This window comes from Bufo bufo, chromosome 2 (assembly GCF_905171765.1).
Source record: "Bufo bufo chromosome 2, aBufBuf1.1, whole genome shotgun sequence".
In the NCBI taxonomy this organism is placed as follows: Eukaryota; Metazoa; Chordata; class Amphibia; order Anura; family Bufonidae; genus Bufo; species Bufo bufo.
This window is the reverse complement of record NC_053390.1, coordinates 361,841,212-361,860,662: the sequence shown is the minus strand read 5'-3', so window position 1 is coordinate 361,860,662 and position 19,451 is coordinate 361,841,212. Positions and strand designations below refer to the sequence as shown.

Below are 19,451 nucleotides of genomic sequence, written 5' to 3'. Positions count from 1 at the left end.
CAGAGTGACGTCAGGGCGCCCCACGCGCATGGATGACGTGATCGCATGGATCACCTCATCCATGCGCATGGGGCGCCCTGACGTCATTCTGGAGCGCCCCGGGAGCCGCACGGACGATAAGTATACTGCTCCCCCACTCCCCACTACTACTATGGCAGCCAGGACTTTAATAGCGTCCTGGGTGCCATAGTAACACTGAACGCATTTTGAAGACGGATCCGTCTTCAAATGCTTTCAGTTCACTTGCGTTGTTACGGATCCGGCGGGCACCTCCGGCAAATGGAGTACACGACGGAACCGGACAACGCAAGTGTGAAAGAGGCCTTAGGCTACTTTCACACCTGCATTTCTATTTTCTGGTATTGAGATCCGTCATAGGGTCTCAATACCGGAGGAAACGCTTCAGTTTCATCCCCATTCATTGTCAATGGGGACAAAATGGAACTGAACAGAATGGAGTGCTCCAAAATGCATTCAGTTTGGTTGCGTTTCCATACCGGAGAGCAAACCGCAACAAGCTGCAGTTTTATTTCCGTAATGGGATGTGGACAAAACGGATCCAACATGACCCACAATGCAAGTCATGGGGGATGGATCCGTTTTCTCAGACACACAAAAAAACTGATCCGTCCCCTATTTACTTACAATGGCTTTAGAGACAGAACCGTCATTGTTATGTTAACGATAATACAACCGGATCTGTTCATAACAGACGCAGACGGTTGTATTATCAGTGAGGGAAGCGTTTTTGCTGATTCATGACGGAAAGTGTGAAAGTAGCCTTACTTATACAGACAGTAACTTTTTCTATTCCCCTCCATCGTGCAGCCATACCTAGGAATAAATCTGTTTCTGGTATAGAGAAATAACCAGATATGCTATTCACCACATCCTCTAGCAAAACAATGTGATACAACAATGTACAGTATAAATTTTTCCATCAAAGCCCACCTGTCAACAGGGGGTCACCACCTGCTGTTTGCTCTTTCCCTAATTTCTCTATCCTCCTCTCGGAGATGGAAGAACATGCTCAGTTCCAACCTTCAACTGCCACCAGCTGCAGTAGAAAGAAGACACCCCCTGAGAAAACGCACGCCCCTGAGCTGTGATAGGGGGAGCTGAGACACGCCCCTGAGCTGCCAGTTTGAACAAAAATCTAGCAGAGCAATTGGAGCAATGAATGGGGAGATCTCTGGATCCATGTGAGGTACAGGGCTGGTTCTAGCTTTGTTAGAAAGAGATTGTCATGTTCTATATGACCACTGAATTTCATTTTTTACATTATTCATGGAATAACCCCTATAAATATATCCATATAAATACGGTATGCATTTCTGGGTCATTAACACATCAGCACATAAATCTATGCAGAAATGTAAGTTAAGGGGGTCGGGATACATTGTACATTGATTTGCTGCACAGAATAGGCATCCGAATCCACAGGAAAATTCTTTCTTGGGAGCATTATGGTCTCAGAATCAGAGATGTAAAATGTATGTTCATAGTATCGGTTATATTTGTGCACTCGCAGAAAAAAACATAGGCTGCACTTGAGTACATTATTAGAGGGGTTGTCCTATGATTAAGGTGAATAATAAAAAAAACAGACATCATGTAGTACATGGTAATCTCTTTCTAATAAAGAACCAGCCCTGTAGCTCACATGGATCCAGAGCTCCCCCTCACCATTCATGGCTCTGCTAGATTTATTTCAGGGCTGGCAGCTCAAGGGGTGTGTCCTTTCTCAGGGGGTGTATCCTGCAACTCTCTCCCTGTAACGGTCATAGCTTCTAACAGTAGATGGATGGAACTGAGCATGTGCGTCCACCTCAGCAATGTCACTGAGGTGGATAGAGAAATAAGTTAAAGAACAAACAGCAGATACATTTTATTGAATAACTCTGTGCCTATACTACATTTTTTATTACATGATACAGCTGCTGTTTCGAAAAATGTACAATATTTTTGGGAAAACCCCTTTAATGTACTATTTTATATGACAAACAAAATCAATACCTTCATCACTAGTTGCCTGCTGTTTAACCACTGTCATCAGCGATCTAGATGGAGGCTTGCCAAGAGGAAGTCTCCAACTTTTTGCTCTTTGTTGTCTTTTCCCATTGCTTTCTGACCAACCCTATATTAAAAAAAGGCATATGGTGTTATTGAACTGAAGACGACATTTTACCACAATTTTTAGGATATAAATGATCTCCAGAAGTGCAAAATACAGCATTTGTGCAATTCATTAACATGACAACATTAACGGCTTAGGAAAATTATTAATCTTTTGGCTATGCTGTGCTTTCAATCAACCTTGGGGCTTTTGCTTGTAATGTACTGCACAGCTTTTCACACAACAGCACTGCTTGCCCGAGCAAAAAAATATATAAAAAAATCAAGAACAGGCATATGTCTGCTCGAATGGATAATACCACATTTTCTGACGTTCAAAATCTAAATGGGATGTCAAACCTGTGGCTCTCCAGCTGTTGCTATCACGCCTGGACAGCCTACATCTACCAGGTCATGTTGGGAGTTGTAGTTTAGCAACAGCTGGAGGCCTGCAGGTTTGACATATGTGATCTAAATGATTCTATATGGATCAAATCACACATGCAACTTGTGTGGCAAAGTTCCAATAAATGATTGGCTCTAGGGAACCATGTGATCGGAGTGTCACCATGTGACTTTTCTATGAATGGAAAGGAGAGGGTTATTAGTTATGTGTGAAGTATACGCTCTGAGTAGCAGAGAAATAATTTTAACTTTGTGTCAGAATACCGCTAGCTCTTGTGGGCTTCAGGAAATTTTGATTATTCATTATTGTTTGAGTTCTGATGAGTATCCAAATTAATGGGTGGTCCATGGAAGAGATCTTGGTCTAATAAATACCGCACCTGTGAGAGGATACCATCGCCCCTGACGAAGCTAGACTGGAGAAACCCGGGTCGGGTGGACTTTTGATTGCGGAACTACCTGGTGGAACTTCACTATTTGTGTTATAACTTCTCTCTAGGGTGCAGGTGTACGTGAGTGCACCAGCCTCTGGTAACCGATTGTTTGGCTACAAGGTGAAACAACTGCGCATTTGGAATAAGAATCTGGGATTGGTACCCTACACTCATAGGCAGCGCGATCAACATTTATTGGAACTTTGACTGTGAAGCGAACATTACCCACATCGCTTGGTGGATCTGCAGCGCCGATAAGTAACCACAAAGATTAGAGACTGCTTGTATATTAAGTAACTTGTATGGCAGTTTCCAAAACAGTTCTGATGCCAAAGTCCGAAATGGATTCAAAAGAGATGGGAAATAAGATCCACTTCTAGCTTCGGCTCAAAGAACTAAACACGTTTCAAGCCTTAGGATCTTAACAAATTAGCAGCCATTTTGGTCAGAATAAAAAATCTGCACTTGCTTCTTACAGTCTACCAATATTAACTCACACCCAGATATGTTTTACCACTGTTCCTACAGAAAACACTGCGTCCAGCAATGGAAGTATAATATTTATCTTCTGGGTGTAGCTTTCCCCACATACACTAGAACGTTAGACCACAATGTCCCTGACTGGGGCGGATTTCCATAAAGCAAAGAGTATTGTGGTAGTGCAAAGACAAGGTGGTCAAATCCGAGACCAATATGTGAAATCATGACTTTTACAGGATATAATTTAAGAAAAACTCTGCAGATCACAGCCACTTGAATGATGATACAAGTGATGCACAAAATCGTAGGTCTGATTTATAACTAGCACATCGGAAGAGGAGGCATGATGTACATGGCACCTCTATACACATGACAGGTAACCCGTCATACATGATGATCACAGTAGCCCAATGATTTATGCTGATAGTTGTTAATTTTACAAGTACAGCAGACAGGCTTGTCAAGGCTGTACAATCAAATCCATCTTGGTTTATAATGATTAATGCTCTGTCCGATTCAGTAAAGTAAAGCAAGTATAATACCATCCCTGAAACATTAATGAGCCCAGAGCTTTTACTGCTAAAGCTCTGCTAACAGCTGCTCAATAGTACTGAGCACAAATAAATACAATAAAATGATCAGTGCTTACACACAAATTGCTTTGCTCAGAGGCCTGCTGCCCATCATTCATCAAAATGGGAACTTCACCAGGTTCTAGGCCACAATCCGCAACCTCAAGGTCACTGGCATCATCATCATCACCACCACTTGAAAAGCTGCTAGTCTCTTCTTTCTCAAACACCTCAGCCTCGGAAAAATTATACACTTGTGGCTGAATGAATGATTTCTGGTCATTTTCTTCCTGGATATCTGTGCTGTCTTCTACTTTAACTGGAGCAGGCTGGGCAAGAGATCCACACAACTCTGCCAGCCCTGAAGCGGCCAAACTGAGGTCATAGTTGTCTATTTCTTCTGGTTTTGTGCCTTGATCCAAAAGAAGGGAAAGTCCACCTGAACTCCAAATAAATAAATAAAAATTATCAATTCATTAGGCTTTCATCATGACTAAACACACATCAGAATATACAGCATATTGTTAATGATGCTGCTCAGATGAAGAGAGAAACAACACTGTCGTTCACGGATAGTGAGAAAGTAACAGAAAAAGAATTCTAACCCCGGCCAAAGGACTCATGTGCTTAAATTATGCTGAAATGTTTGATTTGTGCAACTATGAATGTATACCAGCTGTTCTCCATTAAATTCTCCATGCTTTCTTGGTCTACCAGACCTGACCAGTAAATAGATCTGCACTGTTATGCAGAATTACTGTTCACCCTCTACCTTCGCCTTTGACTATTTCAGTTTTTTTTTTTTTTTAAATGACAACTTTATTCTGTAAGTCAATACGATTATGACAATGACAAATTTCCATACTTTATTACTTTTGCAATAAATAAAAAAAAATCTTTTTTTTTTTCACCATAACTTTTTACATAAACGCTATGCGAGTTGATGTGTTAATTTGTATTATTGTAAGGCTTTTTCATTACTTTTTATTTGAGTATTGGGAGGGGAGATGTGTGTACAAAAACCATCAATATCATCTTTTTTTTTTAATAGCATTCACCAAGTTATAATATTAATTGGTTCCGGAGAAAACCATTGTAACTTGAGTCCATAACTCTATAGTAACTGGTTCCAAAGCCCCAAAATGTTATCCCAAGATAAGAGAAAATGACATTTTACGAAAAATAAGTAGATTACCAAGATAGATAAGGCAAGTCCTTAAATAAAACAGTCAGGAATCGCAATTTGTATGATGAAGCTATGAGCTTCTTCAGAGTCTTGTATAGCACACAATGTACCAGAAAAATAAAATGGAGCCGTCCTCATCTGACATCCAAAGGAGCAGCTAATCCTGCCATAGACAGTGGGCCATACAGGACATGTAGTACCGCACTGTACTATAAAGAGGAGCTACTACATGGACAATTCAGGTGTTTTAGCAGAGAAATGGTCATGCCAATTGGTTGTATCTGAGTCTGAGGCATTGTATGTTGAGGCTAGTTTCAATTTACGATGGCCCAGAAAAGACCATCAAAATGTTGTATCTTAAGGCCATTGTATCTTGAGGGATTGCTGTATTTTATACAATTGAATTCCTGCTCTCCTGGGCTCTGAAGTCAAGGAGCGGTCCTATCAGTGATTGACAGCCTTCCCTCTATGACTGTGTATACAGAGATAGCTGTCAATCACTGATAGGGCCACCTCCTTGACTTCAGAGCACAGAATGAGCAAGAATTTAAACGTATAAAATCCAAGTTATACTGAATCCTTTACCACAAACCTGTTTATCAATCTGCTCAGCTCCTCCTGCTCTATAATATGCTGCCTATTGCATTTCCATGGAGACAGGTTCCCTTTAAGTAGGTTACCATAATAAACTGGTCACTTTGTGTGTAGCCACAAAGTACAAGTGGTTACACTGCCATATCAGTACACTTATTAAAAGACAAGGGTTTATTTTTAGGCTTTTTTTCTTCCACCTCTTTGATTTTGTTACTCCCCCCCCCCCCCCCCACATGATTTAGAAAGGTTTTAAAAATAATATAAGGTCTTCACTGCCTAATGTAAAAACTGCAGAAGGTCAATTTTTTTTTATTTTTTTTTTGCAACTATACCATGTGATGTAGAAAGCATGGTTTTGGTTCCTTTTCATTCATAAAAGTACCTTTTGGTGATATACAGTACAGACCAAAAGTTTAGACACACCTTCTCATTCAAAGAGTTTTCTTTATTTTCATGACTATGAAAATTGTAGATTCACACTGAAGGCATCAAAACTATGAATTAACACATGTGGAATTATATACATAACAAACAAGTGTGAAACAACTGAAAATATGTCATATTCTAGGTTCTTCAAAGTAGCCACCTTTTGCTTTGATTACTGCTTTGCACACTCTTGGCATTCTCTTGATGAGCTTCAAGAGGTAGTCCCCTGAAATGGTTTTCACTTCACAGGTGTGCCCTGTCAGGTTTAATAAGTGGGATTTTTTGCCTTATAAATGGGGTTGGGACCATCAGTTGCGTTGAGGAGAAGTCAGGTGGATACACAGCTGATAGTCCTACTGAATAGACTGTTAGAATTTGTATTATGGCAAGAAAAAATCAGCTAAGTAAAGAAAAACCAGTGGCCATCATTACTTTAAGAAATGAAGGTCAGTCAGTCAGCCGAAAAATTGGGAAAACATTGAAAGTAAGGGCTATTTTACCATGAAGGAGAGTGATGGGGTGCTGCGCCAGATTACCTGGCCTCCACAGTCACCGGACCTGAACCCAATCGAGATGGTTTGGGGTGAGCTGGACCGCAGAGTGAAGGCAAAAGGGCCAACAAGTGCTAAGCATCTCTGGGAACTCCTTCAAGACTGTTGGAAGACCATTTCAGGGGACTACCTCTTGAAGCTCATCAAGAGAATGCCAAGAGTGTGCAAAGCAGTAATCAAAGCAAAAGGTGGCTACTTTGAAGAACCTAGAATATGACATATTTTCAGTTGTTTCACACTTGTTTGTTATGTATATAATTCCACATGTGTTAATTCATAGTTTTGATGCCTTCATAGTCATGAAAATAAAGAAAACTCTTTGAATGAGAAGGTGTGTCCAAACTTTTGGTCTGTACTGTATAAGAAATCAAGTAACGGCATTTAACGTTGTTGTATGTTTTATACTCCAAAAGCAAAGAGGGCAAACCGTAATATCTGCTTGTCTGAGTAACAGAAATATATCTTCAGGGGTGTCATAGTTTGATACACACTGTTTATAATCTACTTTTACAAGTGAAACCTGTAATTTACTGCACTTTAAGCTTTACTACATAGAACATAAGGTTGAATACCATACCTTTAACTTCCTGCAACTTATCAAAGAAACCTAATCAGTCCTTATCTCACCTGGGGCCTGGATATTATTCAATAAACTGTGATCCAGATGCACTTCTCTAATGTTCTTCTCATCCCCTGAAGGCACTTCTTTGTTTACTAGCACTGCATTTTCTGTGGGTTTTTCATTGACCTTGAAACCATCTGTAGCAGCTTCAGTAGCTATGATTTCTACCATGGCTGATACTTTCTTGTCCTTTTCAGTCTTAAGCTTCTTAGAACGAGATGTGGTATGCTGAAGGCTGTAATGGAAGATACTGCTGTCAGATTAGAATGTCTGGCGTGGATAAGATAAAACAGCTTCTAATATAAACGCCTTTCACCTTAATAAAATAGCGCAAAAATGTAATTTTTAGTGTGTGCTGATAGTGTTTAGAATTTATGTTACAGATCACGGTTTGATTCGAAGACTTGCTAAGCCTCTATCAAAGTTCCTCAGGTTCTCAAAGGTTGGGATAAATAACCTTTGGGATTTTTCCATGACAAAGGTGAGCATGAATATAACAAAGAAAATTAGATCAGAACCTATAGTGCTATTCAATCAGAGCAGAATGTTATTAAAAGAAAAGGACCAAAAATCTAAGCTAATTTAAAAGGAACCTATGTCAAATCCAATGTGTTCAGATAATGGTTCTATGGAGCACAACCTCTACACCTGGCCCTTTTTTGGGCCCATTTACTTTAATAAAAACATGCAGCACTATTGCTGCAAATAATTCTCTTTCCTCTGCCCAGTGTCCAATGTCTTTCTGTCTGGTCACCACCTTGCAAACAGCGAATATGCCTTCAGGGGTGGTGCTGCTCTTTTTGGGTTTGTGAATATACAGTAGAAAATCTTTAGACTATATATATTGCTGGTGTCCGAACTCTAGGGTCCCCCCACCCACTGACCACTAGAACATGGGGCCTGTAATACCCAGTTTGACTGGAGCAGTGGACAGGGAAGCATGCTACTGCTCCATTGAACTCTAAGGGACTCTGGGAAATTGCAGAGTCAGCACTTTTCTATCTTTAGCAGCCCCATATAGAGTTTAATTGGGCGGCAGTGTGCATGTGTGTCTGCTGATCAAACTGGAGAACAAAGGCCTCCTTTCAAGTGATCATCAGCAGTCGTTCAGACACTTATACCGTATCCTGTGGAGTTGTAATGGGACAATCCATTTAGAATCTTGATTTCACCTCCCAGAATACTTAGGATATCATGACAGATGCTGGCTATTATATCTCAATGAAGAAAGAGTGTTTTCACTTACAAAGCTTAAAGGTTTATGAAGAAGGGTCCACACCACTGTCATTTGATCTTTGACATTTACAAAATTCTGCAAAAACCAGACCATAATCCCAAACACCACTAAAAATGGAATCCCAATTACTCATGGAAGAGAGCTTTCCACTTGTGGGCAGCAGCAAAATTATGCACTTGTATTATTTACAAAAAGCCTATACTTTTGCACAAATTCACCCATGGGCTAGAAAGGCAAAGACTCTTGTGGTTCTATCAATTAGTAAACTCTTTCAGTCCTTTTAGACAAAACGTCAGGTTACGGATACGACAAGAGCTCAACCAGTGTGTCCCTTCTTCCTTGCTTGCTACCTTCCTCATTAACTACCTCTCTGTTATAATATTATGCCCAATCGCTCCACTAGGTTATTCCAAGATACTGATATACAACAACAAACGTCTAATACAGCAGACATGGAATGGTGTATCAGAATTCAGAAGATTAAGATGATGAAGCACCTCTCAGCAGTGTTGAAAAATATTGGTTAACATTTTGAGGAGACTTTGTCTTAAGAGGTTTGTTGGTCACAATAGAAATGTTAGTGTACCAAAAGTTATGCCTAGACCAGACTCTCGGAACAAGTGATTTACAACAAGAGCAGATGTGAACCCACTGTGTCACTGACCAGATCGGCCTACTCCGAAGGACATTGTCCTTGTGGACACCTGATCTTCGCCCTTTGATCCCTATACAGCAATCAGGTCTCTAATTCAGGAGGTAGCAGCCTGGAGGTTACCTTGCAGCAGTCTCTCGTTCTGCGATTACTGACCTACAGTGATCAAAACGCACCAAGGCAAAACTGTAGTGAGGGACAAGCAAGGGTCAGTCTGCAGAAAGAAGTCAGAGCAATTAGACTTTTTTCTTGAAAACGTTTCCAAAGTCATCAGATTGGCTTTATTAACTAGATATTTGGATGCCCCTCCAAGAAAAAAAATACAAGTCCAGTTGGTCTGACTTATTGCTACTGATATACCATGACATGGATGAATGAGAGCCTTCACAGACAAGCCATTGTCAGGGCAGGCAGCACACAAGCAATCAGTTAAACTGTCCAACAGTCAGGGCAGGCAACAAAGGATCAAACCTGGAAAATTAGTTTTACAGGCAAAAAGGCGGAACTATGACAACTTATTGATCGTTCATCGGTGATAGCAGACAGCTTTTATACAGGACAATATCTGGAACAAGCCTTTCTATAAATGCTTATCCCCTATAATCATCCTGATTATCAGTCTGCGTAAAAGGACCTTAAGTTGTAATCTAAAATTTGTGAATCAATACTCCTTGACAATAAAGTTCAATGATTAACAAGTTATCAGCTTTGTAACATTAACCACTGACCAGTGAAGTGATTAACAATGATCATCTTGTGACAATGGCACCTATCAAGGGTTGAGACATATTAGGCAGCAAATGAGTAGTCAGTTTTTGCAGGAAAAATGGGCAATCATAAGGATCTGACCATTTTTGACAAGAGCCAGATAAAGTACTGTCAGAGCATCAACAAAAAGCAGATGTTCTGGGATCTTCCTGCTATGTAGTGGTTAACAAGTAACAAAACTGGTCCAAAAAAAAGGACATCCAGCAAACTAGTGACCGGTTTGTAGGTCTTAAGGGAGAACTGTATTATATGAAGCACCAAATAAAAGCTACTGCAGCATAAATTGCAGATAGAGAGATTTCAGAACACACACACACACACACATCACAGGTTGCTACATATAGAAACATAGAATGTGTCGGCAGATAAGAACCATTTGGCCCATCTATTCTGCCCAATATATCTGAATCCTATTAATAGTCCCTGGCCCTATCTTATATGAAGGATAGCCTTATGCCTATCCCATGCATGCTTAAACTCCTTCACTGTATTTGCAGCTACCACTTCTGCAGGAAGGCTATTCCATGCATCCACTACTCTCTCAGGAAAGTGATACTTCCTTATATTACTTTTAAACCTATGTCCCTCTAATTTAAAACTGTGTCCTCTTGTGGTAGTTTTTCTTCTTTTAAATATGCTCTCCTCCTTTACCGAGTTGATTCCCTTTATGTATTTAAAAGTTTCTATCATATCCCCTCTGTCTCTTCTTTCTTCCAAGCTATACATATTAAGGTCCTTTAACCTTTCCTGGTAAGTTTTATCCTGCAATCCATGTACTAGTTTAGTAGCTCTTCTCTGAACTCTCTCTAGAGTATCTATATCCTTCTGGAGATATGGCCTCCAGTACTGCGCACAATACTCCAAGTGAGGTCTCACCAGTGTTCTGTACAGCGGCATAAGCACTTCACTCTTTCTACTGCTTATACCTCTCCCTATACATCCAAGCATTCTGCTGGCATTTCGTGCTGCCCTATTACATTGTCTTCCCACCTTTAAGTCTTCTGAAATAATTACTCCTAAATCCCTTTCCTCAGATACGGAGGTCAGGACTGTGTCAAATATTCTATATTCTGCCCTTGGGCTTTTACGCCCCAGGTGCATTATCTTGCACTTATCCACATTAAATTTCAGTTGCCAGAGTTCTGACCATTCTTCTAGTTTTCCTAAATCCTTTTCCATTTGGCGTTTCCCTCCAGGAACATCAACCATGTTACATATCTTTGTGTCATCAGCAAAAAGACAAACCTTACCATCGAGGCCTTTTGCAATATCACTTATGAAGATATTAAACAAAATTGGTCCCAGTACAGATCCCTGTGGAACCCCACTGGTAACATGACCTTGTTTTGAATGTTCTTCATTGACTACAACCCTCTGCTGTCTGTCACTCAGCCACTGCCTAATCCACTCAACAATATGGGAGTCCATGCTCAATGACTGCAGTTTATTGATAAGTCTTCTATGTGGGACAGTATCAAAAGCCTTACTAAAATCTAGATATGAGATGTCTACTGCACCTCCACCGTCTATTATTTTAGTCACCCAGTCAAAAAAATCTATAAGATTTGTTTGACATGATCTCCCTGAAGTAAACCCATGTTGTTTTTCATCTTGCAATCCATGGGATTTTAGATGTTCCACAATCCTATCCTTTAATAGGGTTTCCATTAATTTGCCTGCTATTGATGTCAGACTCACTGGTCTATAGTTGCTCGATTCCTCCCTACTACCTTTCTTGTGAAAGGGCACGACATTTACCAATTTCCAATCTTCCGGGACGACTCCTGTTACTAATGATTGGTTAAATAAATCTGTTAACAGTTTTGCCAGCTCACCACTAAGCTCTTTTAATAATTTTGGGTGTATCTCATCAGGCCCCTGTGACTTATTTGTCTTCACTTTAGACAGCAAACTTAGAACATCTTCCTCTGTAAAGACACATGAATCAAACGATTTATTAGTCATCCTTTCTAGTAGAGGTCCTTCTCCTTTTTCTTTTGTAAAAACTGAACAGAAGTATTCATTAAGGCAGTCGGCTAGCCCTTTATTCTCTTCTACATACCTTCCGTCCTTTGTTTTTAATTTTGTTATTCCTTGTTTTAATTTCCTTTTTTCATTTATATATCTGAAGAATGTCTTATCCCCTTTTTTTATAGACTGAGCTAGTTTTTCTTCTGCCTGCGCTTTAGAAGTTCTTAGAACTTGCTTGGCCTCTTTCTGCCTAATCTTGTAGATTTCCTTACCTTCGTTGCTCTGGGTTTTTTTATAATTACAAAATGCTAGCTTTTTATTTTTAATGATTTGGGCCACTTCTGCTGAGTACCACAGTGGTCTCTTCCTTTTTTTGCTTTTACTGACAAGTCTAATGCAATTTTCTGTTGCCTTCAATAATGCACCTTTTAAGTAGTCCCATTTCTCCTGGACTCCATGTAATCCGTTCCAGTCTGATAAGGACTCATTTATGACTAATTTCATTTTTGAAAAGTCTGTTTTTCTAAAATCTAAAAAACTTTTGTTTGTGTGGTGGGACTCTTTCACAGTTCTTATATTAAACCACACTGACTGGTGATCACTAGATCCCAAGGTTTCGCCTACAATGACATCATATACCGAATCCCCATTTGTGAATACCAAATCCAAAATGGCCTCCCTCCAGGTTGGCTCCTCAACCACTTGTATATAAAGCTGTGTAGTCAAAGACTGGTCAGGGTGCCCATGCTAACCTCTGTCTACTGCATCATAACAAGCTGCTATTTATCTAGCTACTACTTGCAGAATTTCTCTGATGACACGGCAATAGTAAGCCTCATCACAGACGAGGATGACATGGAATACAGAGAACTGATCCGAGAATTGGTGCATTGGTGCCAGCAGAACCACCTTAGGATCAATACCAGCAAGACTGAGGAGATGGTTATGGACTTTCCCAAACACAGACATCCTCCTAAACCAGTGGACATCCAGGAGATGAACAATGAGATCATATCCCCTCTGTCTCTTCTTTCTTCCAAGCTATACATATTAAGGTCCTTTAACCTTTCCTGGTAAGTTTTATCCTGCAATCCATGTACTAGTTTAGTAACTCTTCTCTGAACTCTCTCTAGAGTATCTATATCCTTCTGGAGATATGGCCTCCAGTACTGCGCACAATACTCCAAGTGAGGTCTCACCAGTGTTCTGTACAGCGGCATAAGCACTTCACTCTTTCTACTGCTTATACCTCTCTCTATACATCCAAGCATTCTGCTGGCATTTCGTGCTGCCCTATTACATTGTCTTCCCACCTTTAAGTCTTCTGAAATAATTACTCCTAAATCCCTTTCCTCAGATACGGAGGTCAGGACTGTGTCAAATATTCTATATTCTGCCCTTGGGCTTTTACGCCCCAGGTGCATTATCTGATCCGAGAATTGGTGCATTGGTGCCAGCAGAAGGGCCAGAAGGGCCAGATTGTCCTGGGGAACCCCCTAAAACCAGTGCAGGTGCTATCCAAGTTGATCTCCATGCTGGAGAATAACTCCCATCCCATGCTGGAGATGGTGATAGCATTGGGCAGTACCATCAGTGACCAACTGCTTCACCCAAAGTTAGGAAGTACAACCAACAGTACAATCAACATCGACCCAAGCGGAGGCTGCACTCATTGCCTACAGGTTCCTGTGAATATCATTCCATAGAGACTGAATTATATGAGCTGAGATATCTATATCCCTTATTTTTTACATTTTTCATATCTAATCTACTGTCACTGTAATGCCTTTATTTTGGAGTCTATGTATTCTTTGTGCTGCTGTAACACTGTGAATTTCCCCATGGTGAGACTAAGGATTATCCTATTTAGACCACTGAGCAAGTTGGATTCATCACCATTTCTTGTGTGTGTAAATTACCTAGGGAAGAGAAGTGGGCACCAGGATGAGGTACGGCAAGAAGACAAACAAGCAGGGGTAGTGTGTTAGTGGGTAGTTATCTGCTGAGAAAACTTTGGTCCATTTATGTTAATGTTACTTTGACACGTACCACCTATGCAACTATACATAGTTTTGAAACAAATACACCTCTTGATAACAATGGTATTCTATGATGGCAGTGGCCTCTTTCAGCAGGATAATGCTGCAGCAGAGTAGGTGACCATGTCCATGCGGGGAGGAAGTAAACAAGTCAGGGCCCAGAAGATAGCTATATGGGAGCCAGCACGCAGAAGCAGGTAAGTATGATTCCTTCCCTAACGGATGCAGGCTTCAGGCATAAGTGAAAAATTATTTATTCTCGGACAACCCCTTTAAGGAAAATAGTTGAAAATGAGGCAAAATGCACAAAAGTGTTCTAAACGTTGATATCAGAAAAGCGACAAAATGAAACAAACACAATATCCATCTGACTCTCAAAACATGCTAATTGAGCAGGAGTATAAAGAAAGCAAATCTCTAGACTAAGCAGCACGCTCTCCAAACAATTACAATTACCTATAAACACATAAAAAAATGTTTTGTTGTAGTTGACAAAAATGTCAAAGAATGGAATCCTGTGTTGACATAGCATTTGGCCATATGCTCAGCATATGTGTTAAGAAAGCGCCAGTGTATGCACAGAACGTATCCATAGAAGATGCTAACCACCAACCCTTGTATGCAAAATAGTGTCCTTATGGCATGTGCTATGTTTTTTGCAGAATGGAATAGCATAAGGAACTATACTATTCCACAGAAAAGTATACAGTAAAAAATAAATAACATACCGCGAAGTATATAATTATTTTAAAATGGGAGCCTATTAGCGATGTCTCCTTCCGTATGCTTATATAGTGCGATGGTAGCAACCATCTTTTGGTGGTATGCACCAGGAACTCCTGATGTACCCCTCAGCCAGAAGGCTCTTTACAGGTTGAACAGGGCCTAAGAAATAAATAAAAAAATAAGAGTTCAAATATACCCCTTCAAAGCATTCTTCATTCTTCTCCTCCTTTTACTCATCCATGCCTTCACTTCTGGTGTTGTTTCAACAGTAGGTTTTGTGTGGTCAATGGTATAAATGTCTTTTCCTTGCTTCCAAATCTCATACTTGTCTGGCTGAAACATTTTTACAAATATGTCCATTGATATTTTCACCATGTCGCTGCTGCAGGAACACTGTAAATAAAAAAGGTACAAACACATTAGAATTTCTACAGTGCATAAAGAAGACAATACCTATGCCTGGTTGGTACTCTATCAAGATACAGAGCTGCTGACTTGTGGACTGACTATCTTGTTTCAAAGGTGGAGCAAGTCAAAGAAATAATCAGGGATTTCGGGGGCACAAAGACTTTTTGAAATCATAATTTAGTTCCAAAAAAACAAAGGAACAGCTCTTTAGAATAAAAATGAACAAGGTTATTTTGTGGATAACAGTTTTTAAGCAGATAAGGCTACTTTCACACTTGCGGCAGTGTGATCCGGCAAGCAGTTCCGTCGTTAGAACTGCCTGCCGTATCCGCCGTTTGGATGCGGATCCGTCTCACAAATGCATTGCAAGAACGGATCCGTCTCTTCTCTTGTCATGCGGACAGACGGATCCGTCTTGTATTTTTTTTCACATTTTTACCGATCTGCACATGCGCAGGCCGGAAGGACGGATCGGGCATTCCGGTATTTTGAATGCCGGTCCCGGCACTAATACATTCCTATGGGGCATTCAGGCAAGTCTTCATGCTACGGTTTTATCTTTTGCCTGATCAGTCAAAACGGCTGAACTGAAGACATCCTGATGCAAACTGAATGGATTACTCTCCATTCACAATGCATGGGGATAAAACTGATCAGTTATTTTCCGGTATTGAGCCCCTGTGACGGAACTCAGTGCCGGAAAAGAAAAGCGCTAGTGTGAAAGTACCCTAATAAATGAAATACAAATACGCCATGTAACAGTGTATGTACAAAATGCAAAAGCGCTAGATGTGGAATGAATATGACTCCCATTTACACGTGTGCATGAGGCTAATGTATAAGAAAAGCATTTAGCCAGTTTATTTCCAGGACTCATTTTAAAGAAAGTCTTGTATATAAATTCAGAAACTTTACGATAATTAAAACATTTACTTTAACAATGTCTAGCGCTGCTGGCGTTTCCTGGTTTAGTTGCAATACTAAACTCAATAGATATCCAGCAGAAAAATAGATCCAGTTCAGCTCATCAAATATTGGAATGGCACAGATGAGCGAGCTGTTGACCCCAAATGGCCCCTTGTGTGCACACACAGACTCCATGCGGGTTCCATTTACTACAGACATGACAAATGGCTGCTCAAGGAATAATTCAAGGGAAACCTTGTCAACACCAAGATACGTGACAAGTGAAAATGAGACAGAAGGGTCATGTAAAAGCGCCTTAGGCAAGAGTCCTGATAAACAGGTTAGTATTATAGTTTTACCATTAAGGGGGTTTATATTACTAGCTGTACATGAGCTAGGAACAGTAGATGCACGACGCTAGTAATAAGAATTATTAACCCCTTCAAGCAAAATCCAGTTTGGACCAAATGCCAAAGCCCCATTTTTCAAATCTGAAATGTGTCTTTATCTGGTAATAACTCTGAAACGCTTTTACTAAACAAAGCAATTCTAACAATGTTTTCTCATGACACATTGTACTTCATGTTAGCGGTGAATCTGAGTTTTAGCTAAGTAAAAAAAGAAATTAAAAAAAATCTTGAAATTTGGGAAAAATTAGCAATTTTCTAAATTTGAATTTGTTTTTAAAGACCAATTCACTACTGAAGTGACTTTAACCACCTCCGGACCGCCTAACGCAGGATCGCGTTCCGGAGGTGGCAGCGCTGCGCACAGTCACGCATATACGCGTCATCTCGCGAGACGCGAGATTTCCTGTGAACGCGCGCTCACAGGAACGGAAGGTAAGAGAGTTGATCTCCAGCCTGCCAGCGGCGATCGTTCGCTGGCAGGCTGGAGATGTGTTTTTTTTAACCCCTAACAGGTATATTAGACGCTGTTTTGATAACAGCGTCTAATATACCTGCTACCTGGTCCTCTGGTGGTCCCCTTTGTTTGGATCGACCACCAGAGGACACAGGTAGCTCAGTAAAGTAGCACCAAGCACCACTACACTACACTACACCCCCCCCCCATCACTTATTAACCCCTTATTAGCCCCTGATCACCCCTAATCACCCCTGATCACCCCATATAGACTCCCTGATCCCCCCCCTGTCATTGATTACCCCCCTGTCATTGATCAACCCCCTGTAAAGCTCCATTCAGACGTCCGCATGATTTTTACGGATCCACTGATAGATGGATCGGATCCGCAAAACGCATCCGGACGTCTGAATGAAGCCTTACAGGGGCATGATCAATGACTGTGGTGATCACCCCATATAGACTCCCTGATCACCCCCCTGTCATTGATTACCCCCCTGTAAAGCTCCATTCAGATGTCCGCATGATTTTTACGGATGCACTGATACATGGATCGGATCCGCAAAACGCATCCGGTCGTCTGAATGAAGCCTTACAGGGGCATGATCAATGACTGTGGTGATCACCCCCCTGTCATTGATTACCCCCCTGTAAAGCTCCATTCAGATGTCCGCATGATTTTTACGGATGCACTGATAGATGGATCGGATCCGCAAAACGCATCCGGACGTCTGAATGAAGCCTTACAGGGGCATGATCAATGACTGTGGTGATCACCCCATATAGACTCCCTGATCACCCCCCTGTAAAGCTCCATTCAGATGTCCGCATGATTTTTACGGATGCACTGATACATGGATCGGATCCGCAAAACGCATCCGGTCGTCTGAATGAAGCCTTACAGGGGCATGATCAATGACTGTGGTGATCACCCCCCTGTCATTGATTACCCCCCTGTAAAGCTCCATTCAGATGTCCGCATGATTTTTACGGATGCACTGATAGATGGATCGGATCCGCAAAACGCATCCGGACGTCTGAATGAAGCCTTACACGGGCGTGATCAATGACTGTGGTTATCACCCCATATAGACTCCCTGATCACCCCCCTGTCATTGATCACCCCCCTGTCATTGATCACCCCCCTGTCATTTATCACCCCCCTGTCATTTATCACCCCCCTGTCATTTATCACCCCCCTGTCATTTATCACCCCCCTGTCATTTATCACCCCTCTGTAAGGCTCCATTCAGATATTTTTTTGGCCCAAGTTAGCAGAATTTTTTTTTTTTTTTCTTACAAAGTCTCATATTCCACTAACTTGTGTCAAAAAATAAAATCTCACATGAACTCACCATACCCCTCACGGAAACCAAATGCGTAAAATTTTTTAGACATTTATATTCCAGACTTCTTCTCACGCTTTAGGGCCCCTAGAATGCCAGGGCAGTATAAATACCCCACATGTGACCCCATTTCGGAAAGAAGACACCCCCAGGTATTCCGTGAGGGGCATATTGAGTCCATGAAAGATTGAAATTTTTGTCCCAAGTTAGCGGAACGGGAGACTTTGTGAGAAAAAAATTAAAAATATCAATTTCCGCTAACTTGTGCCAAAAAAAAAAAAATTTCTATGAACTCGCCATGCCCCTCATTGAATACCTTGGGGTGTCTTCTTTCCAAAATGGGGTCACATGTGGGGTATTTATACTGCCCTGGCATTCTAGGGGCCCCAAAGCGTGAGAAGAAGTCTGGTATCCAAATGTCTAAAAATGCCCTCCTAAAAGGAATTTGGGCACCTTTGCGCATCTAGGCTGCAAAAAAGTGTCACACATCTGGTATCGCCGTACTCAGAAGAAGTTGGGGAATGTGTTTTGGGGTGTCATTTTACATATACCCATGCTGGGTGAGAGAAATATCTTGGTCAAATGCCAACTTTGTATAAAAAAATGGGAAAAGTTGTCTTTTGCCAAGATATTTCTCTCACCCAGCATGGGTATATGTAAAATGACACCCCAAAACACATTCCCCAACTTCTCCTGAATACGGCGATACCACATGTGTGACACTTTTTTGCAGCCTAGGTGGGCAAAGGGGCCCATATTCCAAAGAGCACCTTTAGGATTTCACAGGTCATTTACCTACTTACCACACATTAGGGCCCCTGGAAAATGCCAGGGCAGTATAACTACCCCACAAGTGACCCCATTTTGGAAAGAAGACACCCCAAGGTATTCCGTGAGGGGCATGGCGAGTTCCTAGAATTTTTTATTTTTTGTCACAAGTTAGTGGAAAATGCTTATTTTTTTTTTTATTTTTTTTTTCATACAAAGTCTCATATTCCACTAACTTGTGACAAAAAATAAAAACTTCCATGAACTCACTTTGCCCATCAGCGAATACCTTGGGGTCTCTTCTTTCCAAAATGGGGTCACTTGTGGGGTAGTTATACTGCCCTGGCATTCTAGGGGCCCAAATGTGTGGTAAGGAGTTTG

The 19,451-nt window shown here is 41.0% G+C and overlaps 1 protein-coding gene across 1 annotated transcript in view; it reads right to left on the bottom strand.

The window, feature by feature from the left end:
• The window catches only part of KDM4C (lysine demethylase 4C), a 320,670-nt gene that overhangs the window by 144,068 nt on the left and 157,151 nt on the right, over positions 1-19,451 (bottom strand). The window contains 4 exon segments of the mRNA XM_040419760.1: positions 2,017-2,137; positions 4,084-4,445; positions 7,391-7,620; positions 14,975-15,171. Of these exon segments, the coding sequence (XP_040275694.1) occupies positions 2,017-2,137; positions 4,084-4,445; positions 7,391-7,620; positions 14,975-15,171 (910 nt within the window).